Consider the following 20,000-nt stretch of genomic DNA (forward strand, 5'->3'; position numbering starts at 1 on the left):
TGCCTGCTCCCACACTCCAGCTGTGAGAGCTCCTCCACCCATGCGCAGTCGACCCTGCCAGACGCATGCTGACGTTCACAGACGCACGGAACCCTCCGTTGATGTTCGTGTGCTACCACAACAACAGGAGGGTGGAGTTAAGCTGCCGTGTTTTGACGCGGTGCGTCAACCTCCGCATTCTAGAGTTGTTTTGACTGCTCAGTATAGACAGTCAAAGTAGTCTCGAGTGAACACTGTATGTCCTCACGCTCCCGTTGTGGTTGACAGTTCAGTTGTTGACAGTTCACAGTCTATCAAGCAGTTACATGACGTTGCCTTCTGGTCTGCTACTAATGCACCAGTGCTGTATGTCCTCACGCACCTGTTGTGGTTGACAGTTCAGTTTTTGACAGTTCACAGACTGTCAAGCAGTTACATGACGTTGCCTTCTGGTCTGCTACTAATGCACCAGTGCTGTATGTCCTCACGCACCTGTTGTGGTTGACAGTTCAGTTTTTGACAGTTCACAGACTGTCAAGCAGTTACATAACGTTGCCTTCTGGTCTGCTGCTAATGCACCAGTGAGACCCTCACTGAGATAACCTAGCTTTTCTCGGACAAGGTTCCTGTAGATGAGAAAGTGCTGTTCGCCCTCCTACTGATATTCCTTTGAGGACTCTGTCATTTGGAGAGGAGCCTTAAGCTGCTTAGCCTCCTATGGACTTTAATTAAATCATGATGATTTTTTAAGGATCTTCGTCCGGATCTTGTAACTGCTGCTCCTCGTTCGCCTAACGTCAGAACTTACACTAGGCCTAGCTACTTCGAAGCCGTTGTTGTTAAGCTAGTGCTCTCTCGCTCTCCTAGAGAGCGTTACGTTGGCTAGGCAACTGGTTTTTGCACCAGGAGGAGTTTTAGGGATACAGCCTTTGATTTCCCTTCTTTTAAACTGGCTTATAGAGCGAGAGTCTGATATGACACGAGAGAAGTTCTCGGCTTGGGAGTTCATGCCTCTGCCCAGATAGACTTCTCAATTCTGGTAGACTCGCCCTGGCGCCTAGCCAGGAGACGCTCCAAGTTGTTTACAGGTCAACTTCTCAACTTTTGCGAGCCTTTGAAGTTTTGCTGTACTATTATGTCACACATAACAAGGCTTCCAGGGATGGTAAATGGTTCCGCCTCAGTCGCTAACCCCGTCTGTTGCCACACCTGCTCCCGTAAACCCTAAATAGGCTTTGCTGCAAGACATGCAGTCCAAGCTTGTGTCCTTGATAGAGGACTTTAATACGGAGAAGAACCTTCTGGCCAACAACCTTCCAACCGGTGGGTTGTGCGCCCTGTTGACGCTGAGGTATCCTACTCGCGTCTGCCAGTTGAGGTGGTTCCTCCACCGATGCGACCCAGTGTGGGTTGCCAGTCGCACGTTGACGTTAAGCGACGCTCGGAGGTGGTTGTTGACGTTCAGTGTCACTAGGAAGACGTTCAACAACCAGCAGAGGTGACTTGTTGTGACGCAGTGCGTCAACCTCAGCAACCCGGTAGGGTGTTGACTGCACAACCCAGACAGTCTAGACAGTTTCGGGTTGACGCTGTACTTCCTCGCGCACCCATGGTTGTTGACAGTTCACAGACTGTGCAGCAGTGCCATGATTTTGCGTCCGGCTCCGTCACGCATCCACCAGTGCGACCGGATTCAGCGAGTCAGACGTTGCCCACTCCGTTGCCGTTTCCTCTTCAGTTTCGGATGAGGAACCCTCTGATGAGGACGTTGCTGAACAAGACGATCAACCCCCAGCCCGGCTATCCATCCAGAAGAAACTGAAGAAGGAACGCTGCCCAGTCAGGCTGTGGATGAGTCTGGTAGGGACCCTGTCATCTGTGGATCAATTTGTGTCACTAGGAAGACTACACCTCCGTCCTCTTCTATACCATCTAGCTTTTCACTGGAAAAAGGACAAGACGCTAGAAGCGGTCTCGATCCCGGTTTCCGGAAAGATAAAGTCTGGTCTGACTTGGTGAAAGGACTATTATCAACCTTAGAGAGGGTCTTCCCCTGACTGTTCAGACTCCCAACCACGTTCTTTTCTCGGACGCATCGGACGTAGGCTGGGGTGCGACATTAGACGGTAGGGAATGCTCGGGATTATGGAACTCGAGTCAAAGGACAATGCATTTCACTGCAAGAACCCTCTTAATGAGAGAATGCCTTGATGAAGTCACTGAGCTTCAGCACGGCATTTTATTCCCGTGCTGAAACTTCGTGACGGGCAAGAGGGCTCTCGAACTTGGGGAAATTGCTCCCCCAGTTCGAATCTAAATTTCTCTCTTTCTTATCTTTTTCTTCCTCTTTATATTGCTTCAACCTTCTCCTAATATTATAAACTTTCTTTCATGATGCTGTCCCATCTTATGAGTAAAATTTTCCATATGTATATGTGTATATTTTTACATATATATGTATGTTTATTATCTTTTTTTTTTCCTCTTTATGGCATGGATGTTTCTACATCTGTTATTGCCACTTGGGCGGATGTTTCTGCATCCGGTATTGCTGCATGCTTTGATGAATGTGAAAGGTGTCGCGGTTGGGAGGCCTTTGTGCTCAAAGCTATATGTGAGTGTATAGGATGATCTCAGCCATCCCGAAGATGGTTTGGACCTTTTTGGCGGAACTATTCCAAGTGTTGGGTCTTCGGAATCCAGGGGGATCCAATGCTTGGGGGTTGGACTCTCGGCTTCTGGCCGGAAGCCCGTCATTACAGATATGGGGAGGATGATTCCATAGTTTCTTGGTCTCAGTCCTAACAGACGGGTTCAGCTTACACCTGTGCCTCTATATCTGTTTTGATGCTATCCTTCGGGTAGGGTATGGAGTGGACCATCTGGGAAGTATACTCTCACTGTGCCGGTAGTGGAGAGTGCAAATTTCCTTCCCAACATGTGATGCCTTAATGTTCTCAAGCAGGTAAATCAAACTATTCAAAAAATCACTCTTCTCTTTTCTTTATTCCGATGGATTCTTGTGAGAATGACCCCACCTCCCCTGGATATGCTGACTCGCCCCCGGCACTGTTGACGACCTCTGGCAATTCATTTAAAGAAAACTCCGTTGACGACGTAGGAACTAAAAAGGACTGTTCTTTAAACATTCCGAAAAAGGGTAATTTGGGCAACACAGGAAAACTGAAAGTCCTGCACGTTACCCAAATCCCTTTAGAAGCTAATTATGATGTACTACATAAAATATTTGAGTGTTACGGATCAATAAAAGAAATTAGAATGAAACTTCAAGATGATAATTGGGAATCTTGGTTATCATTTAATTGTCACGAGGAAGCATTTAATGCAAGCTGTAACATTGTTGATATTAAAGTTGGTAATATGAGTGTTAAGGGTGCTCTGTGTGATGGGGCACCTAAAGATCTGGATGTCTACAGACCAGCAGACTGGGCTGATAAAGATATAGAGGCAGATATACCATCCCAAAGAAAGCCAAAACCACCAATGTGGCTTCTTGCTCAATCTGTAGGAGGTACGGAAAATTATTTCAAGATATGCAAATTTCTTCAGAGGAAGGTAGGTACGATCGCACCCGGAGATATATCTCGATTCGGGAAGAAAAGTTTCTTGATAAAGGCCAAGTCATACACACAGTCTGTTATACTGTCTAATTTGAAGACAGTAAATGATGATATAAAATTGGACATCAAACCCCATCTAAACTTTAGCTATGGAAGGGGAGTGGTTTTTAATAGGGATCTGTATGAATTTACTGAAGAGGAGATATTGGCCATGTGTCCCCTATCAGTGTGGAAAGTACATAAAGTACCTGGAACATCAATGATTGTTCTTACCTTCCAGGATGCTGATGTACCTTTCCACATAGACATAGAAAACGAAAGGATCAGAGTTCAACCTTTTAAGCAGAAGCCACTGCAATGTTATAATTGCTTTAAATTTGGACATCCTTCCAAAGTTTGCAATAATGAAAAAATTTGTAATACTTGCTCCAAAATTTACCATGGGGATTGTACACTTGAGGCAAGGTGCTTAAACTGCAACTCTAATCATAAATCTAATGATAGGAGCTGCCAGTTTTATAAGTTAGAAGAGGCTGCCCTCAATAAATCAATTATTGAACATGTAAGCGTGGGGCATGCCAAGAGATTATTAAATAAATCTAATACTTATGCAAAAACATTAAAAACAGGAGAAAAAGTTCCTCGGGAATCATCTCACCCACCTACTACTGTAGGTAGTTCTCGAAAAAGGAATTCACAATCTATTGATAAAGTGCTGCATAAGACAAGAACATCTCCTCCTAAAGATTTATCATTGAGTATCAACAAAAAGACATTGCCCACCACTATCAAACCTTTGTCCCCCATTACAAAGGATAGTACTAACCTCTCCCAGGCCATATCCTTGCCTGATTTAATGGAGATTCCACCTGACACCAAGTTATCAGGTGTACCTGTAGTGGGGAAGGCACAAAAACCTGGTAACTTGCAACCTATTAATCGTAAAAGAGAGAGACCTCCATCTCTCTCACCCCCTTCCATAAGAAATACTAGAATTATGACATCAAATAAATATGATGTTTTGTCTGTTGATGTTGGCGATCAACCAGAAGACAATTTAAATAAATCAGAAATTCAAGTTGAGGTCCACCATCCCTCTCAACAAATATATAAAAAAGATACAAAGAAAAACTCCAACGTAAAACCCAACATAACAAGACCATCTCTGAAGAAACCTACAAGTAATAATGTTAGATTAAAAACTGCTAATGGGAAGACCTCACCCAAGACGTCTTCCAGAAATAATCCATAGTTTTCTCCTCCATTTTGCAATGGAACTGTCGGGGTTTGAGGGCGAAATATGAAGAACTTAAGCTCCTAATTCATGAGCATTCCCCCATAATAGTATGTCTACAGGAAAGTATGCTTGATTCTAACACTCCTAGTCCTCGAGAGTATGTTAGCTATAGAACACCATATAATCAACAAGCAGGGAGCCATGGCGGAAGTCTCATGTACATTCGTCGAGATGTTCCCCAAATACCCATGTCTATACGTACAACCCTGCAGGCAGTTGTTGTACAAATAGATATAGGGAGAAAATATACAATATGCTCTCTGTACTTACCTCCAAATGATGATATTTTATATGATGATTTAGCAGAAGTTATTCAACAACTCCCTCAACCTTTTCTCTTACTGGGAGATATGAATGGTAGACATCCTTTATGGGGTGATGTTTTGGCCAACACAAGGGGCAATATTATCTCATCAATTGTGGAGAATGAGGATGTTGGGCTCCTTAATACAGGAGAGCCCACGCACTTCCATGTTCAGACAGGTACTTTGTCATGCATTGACCTTTCAATTGCAAGCTCTAACTGCCTTCTTGATTTTGATTGGAGGACATTAGATGATTGGCATACTAGTGATCATGCACCAATCATTATAAACACCAACAAGGGTCCACCTTTGCAAAGATCGCCACGTTGGAATCTAGACAAGGCAGACTGGGTTAAATTTTCTGAGCTAAGTGAAATCGAAGGGAGAGCAGAACAGTTTGAAAGTATTGATGATGCTATAGACCTGCTGAATGGAACTCTTCATACAGCAGGAGTCAATTCAATTCCCAAAACAACAGGGTTATTCAAACGACGACCAGTCCCGTGGTGGTCTTCAGAACTAACTGCACTCCACAGAGCCACAAGAAGATCTCTAACACGATTGCGTAGACTCCGAACTGATGAGAATTTAATTATGTACAAGAAATGTAGAGCACAGTTCCGTCGTGCCATGAAAGAAGCAAGGCGCCAGTCATGGATGTCTTTTGTTTCCTCCATTAACAGTAGAACACCACCATCTTCTGTGTGGAGGAAAGTAAAAAAGATAGCTGGCAAATTCACCCCCAACCCACCACCAGTGTTGAAGGTGAATGGCCAGTATGTAACTGAAGCAAATGAAGTTAGCAATGCCTTGGCTAATCATTTTTCAAATGTATCCAGCAAGTATGAAGGAGCCCCTGGTCACCAGTATAGGAGCACTGAAGAAAATAAAATTTTAAATTTTGCAACAAGAAGGGAAGAGTCGTATAATTCTCCTTTCACTGAAAGAGAATTTGATTCCGCACTTGCTCATTGCAACGATACAGCCCCTGGACCCGATGGAATTCCATATGCAATGATTAAACATGTACATTTTAATACAAAGCTATTTATTTTAAGCATTATTAATAGAATATGGCATGATCATAGTTACCCAAGTGTTTGGGAACTAGCCATTATTTTAGCCTTTTTAAAACCCGGTAAAGACAAGTTTTTAGCAGCAAACTATCGTCCTATTGCATTGACATCTTGTTTATGTAAAATCATGGAGAAGATGGTCAATGCAAGGCTGATATGGTACCTTGAAAAGAAAGGTATTTTATCACCGATTCAATGTGGATTCCGAAAAATGCACTCAACGACTGATGTGTTGATACGACTTGAGTCTTCTATTTGTGAAGCCTTTGCTTCCAAACAGCACCATGTTACAGTATTTTTTGACCTTGAAAAGGCATATGATACCACATGGAGATATGGTATTCTTAAAACCATTCATGAATTGGGATTGAGAGGAGAGCTGCCACTATTTATTCAGGCATTTCTTTCACGTAGAGTTTTTCAAGTGAGAGTGGGGGAAGCTCTATCAGAGAGTAAGTGCCAGGAAGAAGGAGTTCCTCAGGGTAGTGTGCTGAGTGTAACCCTTTTTGCACTAGCAATTAATGGGATATCCTCAGCCATTCCCCAGGATGTTCTCTCAACATTATTTGTGGATGATCTCTCAATATCATTTGCTGGCACTAGAATGGCAATGGTTGAGAGAAAAATCCAACTCTCTATTGATAAAATTATCCAGTGGGCTGACATGAATGGATTCAAGTTCTCGACAAGTAAAACTACCATTGTCCATTTTTGTCGTATCCGGGGAGTACATCCAGACCCGGATATATACATTAAAGGTCAACGGATACCCTGTGTATCGGAAACCAAATTTTTAGGTTTGATATTTGACTGTAGACTTACCTGGGTTTCTCACCTAAAAGCGCTAAAAGCTAAATGTGTTGAAGCTCTGAATATCTTAAAAGTATTGTCCCATACATCATGGGGGGCAGACCGCAATACTATTTTAAAATTATACAAGGCCTTGATTTTTTCCAAAATTAGTTATGGTTGTGAGGTATATTCTTCAGCCACCCCAAGCCGGTTAAAAATATTAGACTCGATACATCATGCAGGTATTAGATTATCTACTGGAGCTTTTAAAACCTCGCCTATCCCAAGTCTCCTTGTTGATGCTGGAGAGTTACCTCTAGACCTTTACCGAATGTCTTCCATTCTTCGGTATTGGTTTAGATTGCAAAGACTCCCTAGCTCTCTAGCCTTTCAGACTGCAAGCCTTGTAAGACACGCATCATACTTTGAGTTGCACCCAAAATCTCCTCAACCTTATGGCTTTCGGGTGAAACGATTTTTAAATAGTCTGGATATAATTAGAAATAAGGTACTTCCATTCAAGGTATCATCAACGCCTCCATGGAAATTACCTGACATATCTTTTTGTAAATACTTTATTGGAGTTAAGAAGAATATGACTGACTTAGAATCCAGGTCTCTTTTTATGGAACATGTCGAAGAACATAGGGGATCGACTTTTATATATACTGATGGCTCCAAATCTGATGCTGGCGTTGGATTTGGAGTACATAGTAATGATTTTAATTGTAGAGGTGCACTTCCTCTAACAGCTTCCATATTTACTGCCGAACTGTATGGCATATTAACCGCTATTGAGAAAATAGCTTTGGAAAAGGAGGGTAATTTTACAATTTTTAGTGATGCAAGGAGTGTTCTTCAAGCTTTAGAAGTTTTTAATTCTAGTAACCCTCTAGTTTTAAAGATTTTAGAATGGCTTTTTATTATTGGACGGAAAGGTATAACTGTTCGATTTTGTTGGGTTCCAGCACATGTAGGTGTGTCTGGGAATGAGAAGGCAGATTTACTGGCGAAGAATGCGGCATCCGAGTTGCTACCAAGGAGGTATCCCATTCCATGTAACGATCTCCTACCTTACATCAAGAAATTGGTTTGTGATAAATGGCAACAGCACTGGGACAGTCAAGATGGCAATAAAATGAGGGAAGTAACAAATATCATATCACCTTGGAGGTATAACATGATTCCCCGAAAATGGGAGAAGACTCTTTGTCGTCTCCGTATTGGTCACACACGGTTGACACACGAGTTTCTGCTGAAGGGCCAACACCAACCGTATTGCGAGGACTGCTTAGTACCTTTAACAGTGAGGCATTTGTTGACCGAATGCCCTAATTTTACTAACTTAAGAAATAGATATCTGTTTGAGGCTCGAGGTGAGGATGGCAGGTTTATCCTTGCCAAGATTCTTGGACATGATGTGTCTTACTATGCGAGCGGAATTTTTAGATTTATTTCAGAAGCAGGTCTTCTGAAAACTATTTAACTATTTTAATGACTTCTTAATTTTTATGGTTTTAATCGAATTCTCTATTAATTTTCATATACAGTAAATGGTATCGGCGTCAATGACCTTAGATGTCAGGATGCCAGAAAACTTTCAATCAATCAATCAATCACTGCAAGAAGCTACTGGCAGTACGTTTGACCTGGAAAAGCTTCAGGTCTCTCCTTCAAGGCAAAGTGGTGGAGGTGAACTCGGACAACACCACGGCTTTGGCGTACATCTCCAAGCAAGGAGGGACCTACTCTCCGACATGGTACGAGATCGCAAGGGACCTCCTCACCTGGTCAAAAGGTCTAGGCATTTCACTAGTAACGAGGTTCATCCAAGGCAACTTGAATGTCATGGCAGATTGTCTCAGTCGGAAGGGACAAATAATTCCAACAGAATGGACCCTCCACAAGGATGTTTGCAAGAGACTTTGGGCCACCTGGGGCCAGCCTACCATAGATCTCTTCGCAACCTCGATGACCAAGAGGCTCCCAATATTTTGCTCACCAATCCCGGACCCAGCAGCAGTTCATATAGATGCCTTTCTACTAGATTGGTCACATCTAGATCTATATGCATTCCCTCCGTTCAAGATTGTCAACAAGGTACTGCAGAAGTTCGCCTCTCACGAAGGGACGAGGTTGACGCTAGTTGCTTCCCTCTGGCCCGCGAGAGAATGGCTCACCGAGGTACTTCGATGGCTAGTAGACGTTCCCAGAACGCTTCCCCTAAGGGTGGACCTTCTACGTCAGCCACGCGTAAAGAAGGTACACCAAGGCCTCCACGCTCTTCGTCTGACTGCCTTCAGACTATCGAAAGACTCTCGAGAGCTAGAGGCTTTTCGAAGGAGGCAACCAGAGTCTACCAATCGAAGTGGGAAATCTTCCGAAACTGGTGCAAGTCAGTATCCGTATCCTCGACCAGTACCTCTGTAACTCAAATAGCTGACTTTCTCTTATATCTGAGGAAAGAAAGATCTCTTTCAGCTCCCAATATCAAGGGTTACAGAAGCATGTTGGCATCAGTCTTCCGTCACAGAGGCTTAGATCTTTCCAACAATAAAGATCTACAGGACCTCCTTAAGTCTTTTGAGACCACGAAGGAGCGTCGTTTGGTTACACCTGGTTGGAATTTAGACGTGGTACTAAGATTCCTTATGTCAGACAGGTTCGAACTGCTACAATCAGCCTCCCTGAAAGATCTCACCTTTAAAACTCTTTTCCTGATATGCTTAGCCACAGCTAAAAGAGTCAGTGAGATTCATACCTTCAGCTAGAACATCGGATTCTCATCCGAAACGGCTACATGTTCTACAACTTGGTTTTCTAGCCAAACACGAGCTGCCTTCTCGGCCTTGACCAATATCGTTCGATATTCCAAACTTATCGTATGGTTGGAAATGAACTAGAAAGAGTCTTATGTCCTGTAAGAGCTCTTAAGTTCTGTTTAAAACCTTTACGAGGCCCGTCTGAAGCTTTATGGTGTTCAGTTAAGAATCCATCTTTGCCTATGTCAAAGAATGCTTTATCCTTTTTTATCAGACTGTTAATACGAGAAGCTCATTCCCATCTGAATGAGGAAGACCAAGCTTTGCTGAAGGTAAGGACACACGAAGTTAGAGCTGTCGCAACTTCCGTGGCCTTTAAACAAATTAGATCTCTGCAAAGTATATTCGACGCAACCTATTGGAAAAGCAAATCAGTGTTCGTGTCTTTTTATCTTAAGAATGTCCAGTCTCTTTACGAGAACTGCTACACTCTGGGACCATTCGTAGCAACGAGGGCAGTAGTGGGTGAGGGCTCAACCACTACAATTCCCTAATTCCATAACCTTTTTTAATCTTTCTCTTGAAATGTTTTATTATTGTTTTTGGGTTATCCGGAAGGCTAAGAAGCCTTTCGCATCCTACTTGATTTGGCGGGTGGTCAAAGTCATTTCTTGAGAAGCGCCTAGATTAGAGGTTTTGATGAGGTCCTTTAGTATGGGTTGCAACCCTTCATACTTCAGCTCCTAGGAGTCGCTCAGCATCCTATGAGGATCGCGAGGCTCAGTAAGGAAGACGTACTTAAAAAGGCAGAGTAATTGTTCAAGTCGACTTCCTTACCAGGTACTTATTTATTTTGTTTGTTATTTTGAATAACTGCTAAAATGAAATACAAAATACTTAGCTCATAATAATGTCAACATGTAATGCTGGTCTCTACCCACCCCCCTGGGTGTGAATCAGCTATATGATCACCGGCTAAGTTTAATATTGAAAAATGTTATTTTCATTAGTAAAATAAATTTTTGAATATACTTACCCGGTGATCATAAATTAAAGGACTCTCCCTTCCTCCCCAATAGAGACCCAGTGGGCAGAGGAGAAAATTGGTTCTGTGTTGACATGGAGTACTTGAGTACCTGCTCGACAGATGGCGCTGTTGATGTACACCCCCACCTGTATAGCGATCGCTGGCGTATTTTGTCCTTAGGTTTTTCTGTCGGGCAGCAGAGCTGACAGCTATATGATCACCGGGTAAGTATATTCAAAAATTTATTTTACTAATGAAAATAACATTTTTTGATAAAGATCTATATGAATTTTCAGAACCAGAAATTCTGGACATGTGCCCTGCTAATGTTTGGAAAGTAAGTAAGATCCCTCAAACAAGCATCGTAGTTTTAACATTTGAAACCCCTGTTATACCAGATCATATAATTATTGAGAATGAAAGAGTACGTGTTCGAGAATATAAACCTAGGCCTTTACAATGCTTTAATTGTTTCAAGTACGGTCACCCTTCCCGGTACTGCAATAATACGAAGATCTGTATTAACTGTTCTTTGTTAGAACATGGCCAATGCAACAGAGATACAACCTGTGCAAACTGTAAAGATCATCATAAATCAAATGATAAAAGATGTAGAGAATACAAGAAAGAAGAAGCTGCAATCTTGAAAGCAAATGCTGAACATATAAGTGTAGGTTATGCAAAGCATTTACTCAATCGGCAACTTAATTTTGCTCACGCAGTTAAGATGCCACCAAAAGATTATAATCCACTACCCCTTACTACCACAGGGGGGACCAGTGGCAGCACCTGGCCCGTCAGGTGCATCTCCCTTAGTGGTAGTAGCCCAGCCATCTGGGTCAAGTGCTCAGCCTATAAAAGCCAGAGCACAAACCTCCAAAGAGGTCAATGTGGTTTCCAATACACCAAAAGTATTGTCACCGATAGGAGCATCTCCCCTAGAGGTAGTAGCCCAGCCTTCTGGGTTAAGTGCTCGAACTGTTGAAGTTCTAGCACAATCCTCCAAGGAAGCCAATGTGGCTTCCACCACCTTAAATGTATTGTCTCAGGCAGAATCTCTACCTGATTTGATGGAGATTGGAAAACAAGATCTTCCAAAGAGGAAAAGGTCCCCATCATCCTCACCTTCATCTAAGTCAGGTAAGTGCCCTACTGCTCATGATCCTAAGGTTGACTCTTATAAAGATCCTAGAAAGAAAGAAAAGAAGAGTGGTGGCCTAGTAAAGCCTTCCATCTCCAGGCCTTACATGGCTTCATCTGAAAAGTCCCAAAAGACAAATGAGACAAAGAAAAATAACAAAAGATAATGTCTATCATCCATTGGAATTGCAGAGGTCTAATTACTAGCATTGAGCAAATAAAAACTTTAACCAGGGACTCAGACACGAAGGTAATTTGTCTACAGGAAACCAAGATCAGTGACAAACCATTTAATCCTGGACTCAATTATCATTTTTGTAGATCCCCTCCTTTGCAAGCTGCAAGAGCTCAAGGTGGTACAGGTTTTATTATTCACAAATCTGTAAAATTTGAAACAATCCTACTCAGTACACCACTACAGGCATGTGCAGTTAGAACTCATATCGGGAAAAAAATTACTTTATGCTCGCTATATATTGAACCATCCTTAGAACTTTTCCTCTTAGATCATGCTGGTAATCCAAGAAGGCTTAGACTTTCTGACCTCCAAGACCTGATCAATCAGCTTCCTGCCCCTTTTATTTTAATGGGTGATTTTAATGCAAAGCATACGTTATGGGGTGGAAATGTGTGCGATAGATGGGGTAATCTTGTTGAAGAATTAATCGACAACAATGATGTAATACTAATGAATGATGGTTCTCCAACTAGGTATGATGTATTCCACAACTCTACATCAGCCATTGATTTGTCAATCTGTTCCTCATCCATTCGATTGGACTACTTTTGGTCAGTAAATGAACACCTACATGGCAGTGACCATTGGCCAATAATGTTAAATTATGTCCATAATCTTCCTTCTCAGTGTCCACCAAAATGGAAGATAGATGAGGCAGACTGGGCAGCTTATGAAAACTGTTCACACACCGATAAAGAGTATGATGAATTTACATCTCTAGTGCATGCCTATGAACATCTTGAAAATATTATTGATGATAATGCTAGCAAGTTTATACCTAAAACATGCGGTTTACCTCATCGCTCTGTAGTTCCTTGGTGGAGTAAAGAATGTGCCAACGCAAGAAAAGTGACCCGAACTTGCTTCAGAAGATACTTAAGAACAAACTATGTAGCAGATAGAATAGCGTACCTCAGAGCCTGTGCCAAACAAAAAAGAACTTTTAAAAAAGCAAAGAGAGCATCTTGGAAGAAATATATATCTAATATTAATACCAAAACTCCTTCAAAGGAAATATGGGACAAGATTAGAAAACTTCAAGGTAAATTCGTCCCTAAGCCTCTACCAATATTAAGGGAAAATAATAGATATATATCTGACCCCAAAGATGTAGCAGAGGTTCTTGCTAAGCACTTTGCCCATGTATCAGGTGCTGACAACTATTCCCCAGCATTTCAACAAATTAGAGCATCAACGTCTGTTGTTCCTCCTGCTTCTTCAAATACTGAAGCTTTTAACCTGCCTTTTAGTATGGAGGAGATGCAAAATGCTATCTCTAGCTCTTCTTTAACTGCCCCAGGTGAGGATGGCATCCGGTATGAAATGATATCACATCTTCTAGTGGATACCAAGGAATTTTTATTAGAAACCTTTAATGGTCTATGGGCTTCCCATACATCTCCTGATTCCTGGCATACTTCAATTGTAATTCCAGGCCACAAGTCTGGTAAAGACCCAGAACTGCCATGTAGTTATAGGCCCATATCCTTGACCAGTTGCATATGCAAACTATTTGAGAGAATGATCAACAACAGACTTGTGTGGTATCTAGAATAAAAAAATCTTTTATCTAACAGACAGTTTGGTTTTAGGAAGAACCGAAGTACTCTAGACCCTTTGCTGATGTTATCAAGGGAAATTTCAAATGCTTTATCTAACCAAAACCAGGTGGTGGGTGTCTTTTTTGACCTCGAAAAGGCATATGACACCACCTGGAGGGGTGGTATTTTAAAGCAATTGGCCTTGTGGGGTATAGGAGGACATATGTTCTCTTTTATTGAAGAATTTTTATCAAACCGCTCAATTAAAGTGAGAGTAGGGTCAGAACTATCTTCATCCTACATGCAAGAAGAAGGTGTCCCCCAAGGCAGCGTATTGAGTGTGACCTTGTTTGCTGTTGCTATTAATAGTCTCATTAGTCACATACCTCCTGGCATACAAGGATCACTATTTGTCGATGACTTTGCAATTTTTTGTAGTGGATCATCTGCACTACAAGCATGCCAAAATCTTCAAATTGCAATAAATGCTGCTTCCGCATGGGCAAATTCTCGTGGATTCATGTTTTCTCCTCAAAAGACCAAAGCCATTCGCTTTACTCGTACTCGTAAAAGGGAAGAGATCCCCACCCTTTTCTTAAATGATTGTATTTTGCCATATGAGGATAGTGTCAAGTTTCTTGGAGTCATTTTCGACAAGAAAATGACATTTGGTCCCCATATAAATGACCTATCTATCAGGGTTAAGAAGTCACTGAACATTCTGAAAGTGGTATCGCATTTTGATTGGGGTGCTGATAGAACAACTTTGCTTAGAATTTATACATCTTTGTGTCTGAGCAAGTTAGACTATGCATGCCAAATATATGGGTCAGCTACAAAGACTTTACTTGGAAAACTTGATATTGTTCACAATGCTGGGCTTCGCATCTGCACAGGTGCTTACAGAACATCTCCCATTGACAGTCTCTATGTTGAATATGGCATACCTCCCCTTTCCATTCGCAAAGAGGAGTTGAGTTTGAGGTTTTTAGCTAGGTCCCTTGCTGTGAGAAACAATCCTAACTGTAAATATGTTAGGGCGCCTTTAGATCGGGCTCCTAACAGATCTAGAGTGCCTAAGCCTTTGGAAGTACAGCTGAAAAAGGATGCTAGAGAAGTAGGCTTGTTAACAGCACAGATAGCAGAGGTAGGATATCCCAAGTCTCCTCCTTGGTGTAATCCACCTGTTAAAGTATGTTTTACGGCAGGAGGGAAAAATACCTTACCTAGTACGGTAATGAAAAGCGAGTTTTTAAATCATGCTGTTCAACATCATGGGAAACATGTTTTTACAGATGGCTCCAAATTGGCTGCAGGAGTTGGAAGTGCAGCTGTGGTGGGGGATATTGTTATTAGAAGGAAACTCCCATCCTCTTGTTCAATTTTTACTGCTGAGCTGTACGCAATAATTCTCGCAGTCCAACACATTTTTAAAAATGGCAACCAAAATAGTTTTTATACAATTTTTACGGATTCCAATAGTGTTTTACTCTCATTAAAATAAATTATGCCAGGCCATCATCTAGTACAAGAGGTGCAGGACTGGTTAGTACTTCTGCAGTCTAGGAAGAGTATCGGTGTTCACTTCTGTTAGGTCCCTGCCCATGTTGGGGTGGATGGAAATGAACAAGTAGATAAGGCAGCAAAGGAAGCTTCAGGGCTAAGTAATCCATTCCCCTTGAGTATTCCTTACAAAGATCTTAAAAGTGAGATTCATCTTTACTGTAAAAATAAGTGGCAAGCTCGATGGTCTGAACTGACCACCAATACAAAATTGAAACAAATCCACCCATTGGTGGATAAATGGTCATATTTTAATTCTACAAGTAGAATGGATACCATTATTTTAACTAGGCTGCTTATTGGCCATACACATGCAACGCACAATTATTTAATGAAGATTGGGGAAGGGAGACAGGCCCCTCTTTGTAATACCTGTCAAGTGACAATGGTTGTTAAACATATTTTAGTCGATTGTCCTGTTTTTAATCTTCAGAGGAGGACACATTTACTCCAGGACAAACCTTTAAGAGATATACTGGGGGGAAACTGTAATACCCTGAACTTGAGAAAATTTATACCAAGTATTGGGTTATATTACGAGCTATAATTGATTTTATTAATTTATTTATTTATTTTACCCTTTTAATCCCTATTTATTTCACATCTAGATTTTATTGTATGAAAGTGTTACGATTTGTATTAAAGGTTAAAATGATACTAAATGGTGTGAGTGTACAGATATGATTGAATGATTTTCGTTATATAGCGCTGAATGGCCTTTGATGCCCCAGTGCTTGGCTTAATGCCTAAATCCTATATTCAATTCAATTCAACCAATCGTGGTTACGTCTCCTCGGTCACCTTTCTTCTCTGGCCCGTCTAGTTCCAAATGGTCGCCTCAGGATGAGATCCCTGCAATGGCGACTCAAGTCCCGGTAGAATCAAGGACACGATTCCCCGGACATCTTGGTCCCAATGGGTCCTGCGGAATGGACGGATCTTCTGTGGTGGTTGACGGAGGAAAACCTACGAAAGGGAGTGGATCTTCTCGTCCTCCCCCGGATTTTATGCTGTTTTCGGATGCCTCAAAAAAAGGGTGGGGGGCCCACGTTCTGAACCACAGGACCTCAGGCCTATGGTCAGAATCAGAAAAGTGCCTCCACATAAACCTGCTAGAAATGAAGACCGTGTATCTGGCACTCCAACAGTACCTGGCGGGTCACACTGTGGTGGTGATGAGCGACAACACCACAGTAGTGGCTTACATCAACAAGCAGGGAGGTACCTTTTCACAGCAGCTATCCCATCTTGCAGTAGAGATACTGAGATGGACCGAAGTCCACTCGATTCCACTATCAGCTCGCTTCATTCCAGGCAAGAGGAATGTGCTCACCGACAGTCTGAGCAGGGCATCTCAGATAGTGAGTATCGAGTGGTCTTTGGATCGCCTAGTAGCCAACAAAGTCCTTACTTTGTGGGGTTCCCCGACGGTGGATCTGTTCGCGACAGCCTTGAATTTCAAGCTGCTGCTGTACTGCTCCCCAGTCCCGGACCCCAAGGCACTCTGGCAAGATGCCTTTCAACAACGGTGGGACAACATCGACGTCTACGCCTTTGCCCCTTTCTGTCTGATGAGAAGGGTACTCAACAAGACCAGAATATCGGTCAACCTTTCAATGACCTTAATAGCTCCGCTATGGCATCACGCAGAGTGGTTCCCGGACCTTCTGCAGCTCCTGACGGAACTCCCGAGAGAACTTCCTCCTCAACACGAGCCACTCAGACAACCACATGCCAACATCTTCCACAAAGCCGTAGCATCGCTATGACTTCACGCCTGGAGACTATCCAGCGTCTCCTCACAGAGAGAGGCTTTTTGCAACAAGTTGCGGAAAGGATGTCTCGACACCTGCGAAAGTCATCCGCAGGGGTCTACCAGGCAAAGTGGAGAGTCTTCTGTGGTTGGTGTCGTTGAAGGGGTATCTCTACTCGATGCCACTATTCCAGCAATAGCGGAGTTTCTCGTGTATTTGCGGGAAGAAATGCGCCTTTCAGTCTCGGCAGTGAAAGGCTATCGCTCAGCCTTAAGTCTTGCCTTCAGGCTCAAAGGAATGGACATTTCCTCTTCACTGGAACTTTCTCTACTCATACGAAGTTATGAACTTACCTGCCCCCAGTCGGAAGTGAGACCTCCTCCGTGGAACGTGGTTTGAGTCCTCAGGTCTCTTAAGAGACCTCCTTTCGAACCATTACGCCAGGCTTCTGATCGCCACCTGACTTGGAAGACGGTGTTCCTGCTTGCTCTAGCCTTGGCCAAGCGAGTCAGCGAACTTCATGGTCTCTCGTATGACATCGCCCATTCAAGGGGATGGGGGGAGGTAACGTTCAGATTCGTCCCTGAGTTTGTGGCCAAGACTCAGAATCCAGGAGTTCCGGACCCCCGGTTCGACTCCTTCCGGATTTCAAGTCTCCGTTCTGTAACAGATAACCCAGACCATCTCCTACTGTGCCCAGTAAGGAGTCTGAGGCTCTATCTTAAGAGAACAGCTGCAATTCGTCCTCGGGTGCAAGCATTGTTCGTGAGCACAGGAAGGACGAAGAGGAAGGTCACTAAGAATACAATCTCACCTTGGATTTGCAGGGTTATCCACCATTCCCTGAATCCTGACCCTCCTCCGTTACGTCACCCTAGGGTACATGATGTCAGAGGCATCGCTACGTCCCTGGCACTTAAGAGAAATTACTTTGTGACGCAGGTTCTACAAGCAGGGGTTTGGAAGCGTCAAACAACCTTCACAGCCCACTACCTGCAAGACGTGACCCAAAGGAGGCTAAATACATTCTCTATCAGCCCTGTGGTGGCTGCACAACAGCTGGTTTAAACCTCAGGCTCCCTAGAACACAAACCCTATCACAACACTACACCATCACAAACCCCGGGTGGAAAACACCCTAACTTTGAAATTAAAAACACATAGTTTCAATAAGAATTTATTAAAAGTACAAAAATACCAGGAAAATATAGTTTCATCTTTCATTTCTCCTCTTAAGAATGTATTGAAACTAAAAAATTAATGCTGAAGGGGTGACTTAAATAAAAACTCCAAAAAATGCTGAAAATAAGAAAGAACTTAAGAATAAATTCATAGAAAACTAAATACTTAAACTGAAGTCTTCCACTTTGCCCTAGACCCACCCAGGTGATGGGAGCTTCAGTTGGTGAAGCCACAACATCCTGGCTTTACTCTGGGCTGTAGGGGAGATGCACCAAAAAAGGATGTTTTTTTGAGGCTAAAAATAAAAAAAAAAAAGATATTATTTCCACTATATTTGCACATTTGACACTTACTTATTGATGGATAATATAATTATGGATTGGAGAAAACTACCAATACCATAACTTACCAAGGTAGGCTGTTAGCACAGACAGGGTAGTAGTGGCGAGGGCACACAGGTCTACGACAGACATTGCACCTGTGTCGAGTCTTCTTGTCAGATTTCTTAGGGCACTCCATACAGCGTACCAGCCTGACTCTCTGCTGCCGATGTCCCTGGTGTGTCTGCAGCAGTGCCAGGTGAAGGGAATTTGCAGACAGTGCAGATGAGATTGCTGAGGGTGCTTGGCAGAAATGGAGAGCTGAGCCTCTTCTGTGCCCAGGGTTTGATGAGGCCATATGCCAACTCCTGCATGTACTTCCTCCTAGGCAATTCTTTGCCACCTGTCTTATTCACATTCTCACTGTATATAATCCATGAGTTAATATATGAGGCATTTAGCATCCCATAAAAGACACACAGCGGCCATCGTTTTGTCTTCCATCCACATGAACAGTGTGCACACATCTGATCAAATGTGTCAATGCCTCCTTTGGTGGCATTATAAAATTCAATCACCTCAGGCTTCCCAGTGTCTCCGACTGTTGGCTGTGTGTACATGGAAGAGAGCATCAGTACCATTTTTATCCTGGTCTTGGACGTCTTAGGGACGTATGATACCAGAGTCATATCCTTTGTGTACAGGAACGCAGCTGACCCCAACACGCGACCGTCTTTTTCTCTCATCTTCTTTGGAATTTCCTTCTTGTTTCCCTTCACTGTTCCCACGAGAGTCATGCTGCAGTTCTGAAAGAGATCTGTCACTAAAGGCACAGATGTAAACCAGTTATCTGTGGTTACGTTACTTTTGCTCCCATGGTATGGCTTGGTCAACTCATTTGTGAAAAAATGTCCAAGGCTTATATTTTCTTGGTATCTTGTCCCATTCTTCCCCAGGTAAGGGATCGCTCCCAATAAGTACTTGCTCTTGTTATCGTTTGCAAGAATTAATTTGATCCCATATTTTGCCGGTTTGCTTGGTATATACATGCGGAACGGGCACCTGCCTCTGAATGCAAGCAGCTGCTCGTCCACAGTAATGTTCTCACTTGGCTTGTACATTCTCCTACAATTTCCAATGAAGATGTCCCAGATCTGCCGAATGGGTGCAAACTTGTCATCTTTCTGCCTCTGCTGCCGTGTGTCAAGGTCATCAAATCGCAAACAATTCAGGAGAAACTCAAAGCGACCTTGTGACATGGCCACACGGTACAAGGCTGGGCCATTGCCCACACTCCACATTTCTGTGCTTGACAGATGGCAATCTCTCTGACAGCCACTGAATAGCAGAATTCCCAGCAGTGCACGCACCTCTGCTTCTTCAGTTCTGGAGTGCGTCGCTGTTTTCCGGGCATACATGGCAGCCGCCAATTCAATTTTCTTG

At 42.8% G+C, this 20,000-nt stretch overlaps 2 protein-coding genes across 3 annotated transcripts in view; one reads left to right on the forward strand and one right to left on the reverse strand.

Annotated features, from left to right (window-relative positions):
* LOC137640223 (chromobox protein homolog 1-like) overlaps positions 1-20,000 on the forward strand; it is a 73,763-nt gene that overhangs the window by 8,926 nt on the left and 44,837 nt on the right. The gene's annotated exons all lie outside the window — the stretch shown is intronic.
* Positions 18,643-20,000, reverse strand: part of LOC137639764 (piggyBac transposable element-derived protein 4-like) — a 2,944-nt gene continuing 1,586 nt past the window's right edge. The window contains 2 exon segments of the mRNA XM_068372009.1: positions 18,643-18,769; positions 18,771-20,000. The exon segment at positions 18,771-20,000 is cut by the window's right edge and continues 1,586 nt beyond it. Of these exon segments, the coding sequence (XP_068228110.1) occupies positions 18,643-18,769; positions 18,771-20,000 (1,357 nt within the window).

The sequence above is a fragment of the Palaemon carinicauda genome, chromosome 4, assembly GCF_036898095.1.
Source record: "Palaemon carinicauda isolate YSFRI2023 chromosome 4, ASM3689809v2, whole genome shotgun sequence".
Taxonomy (NCBI): Eukaryota; Metazoa; Arthropoda; class Malacostraca; order Decapoda; family Palaemonidae; genus Palaemon; species Palaemon carinicauda.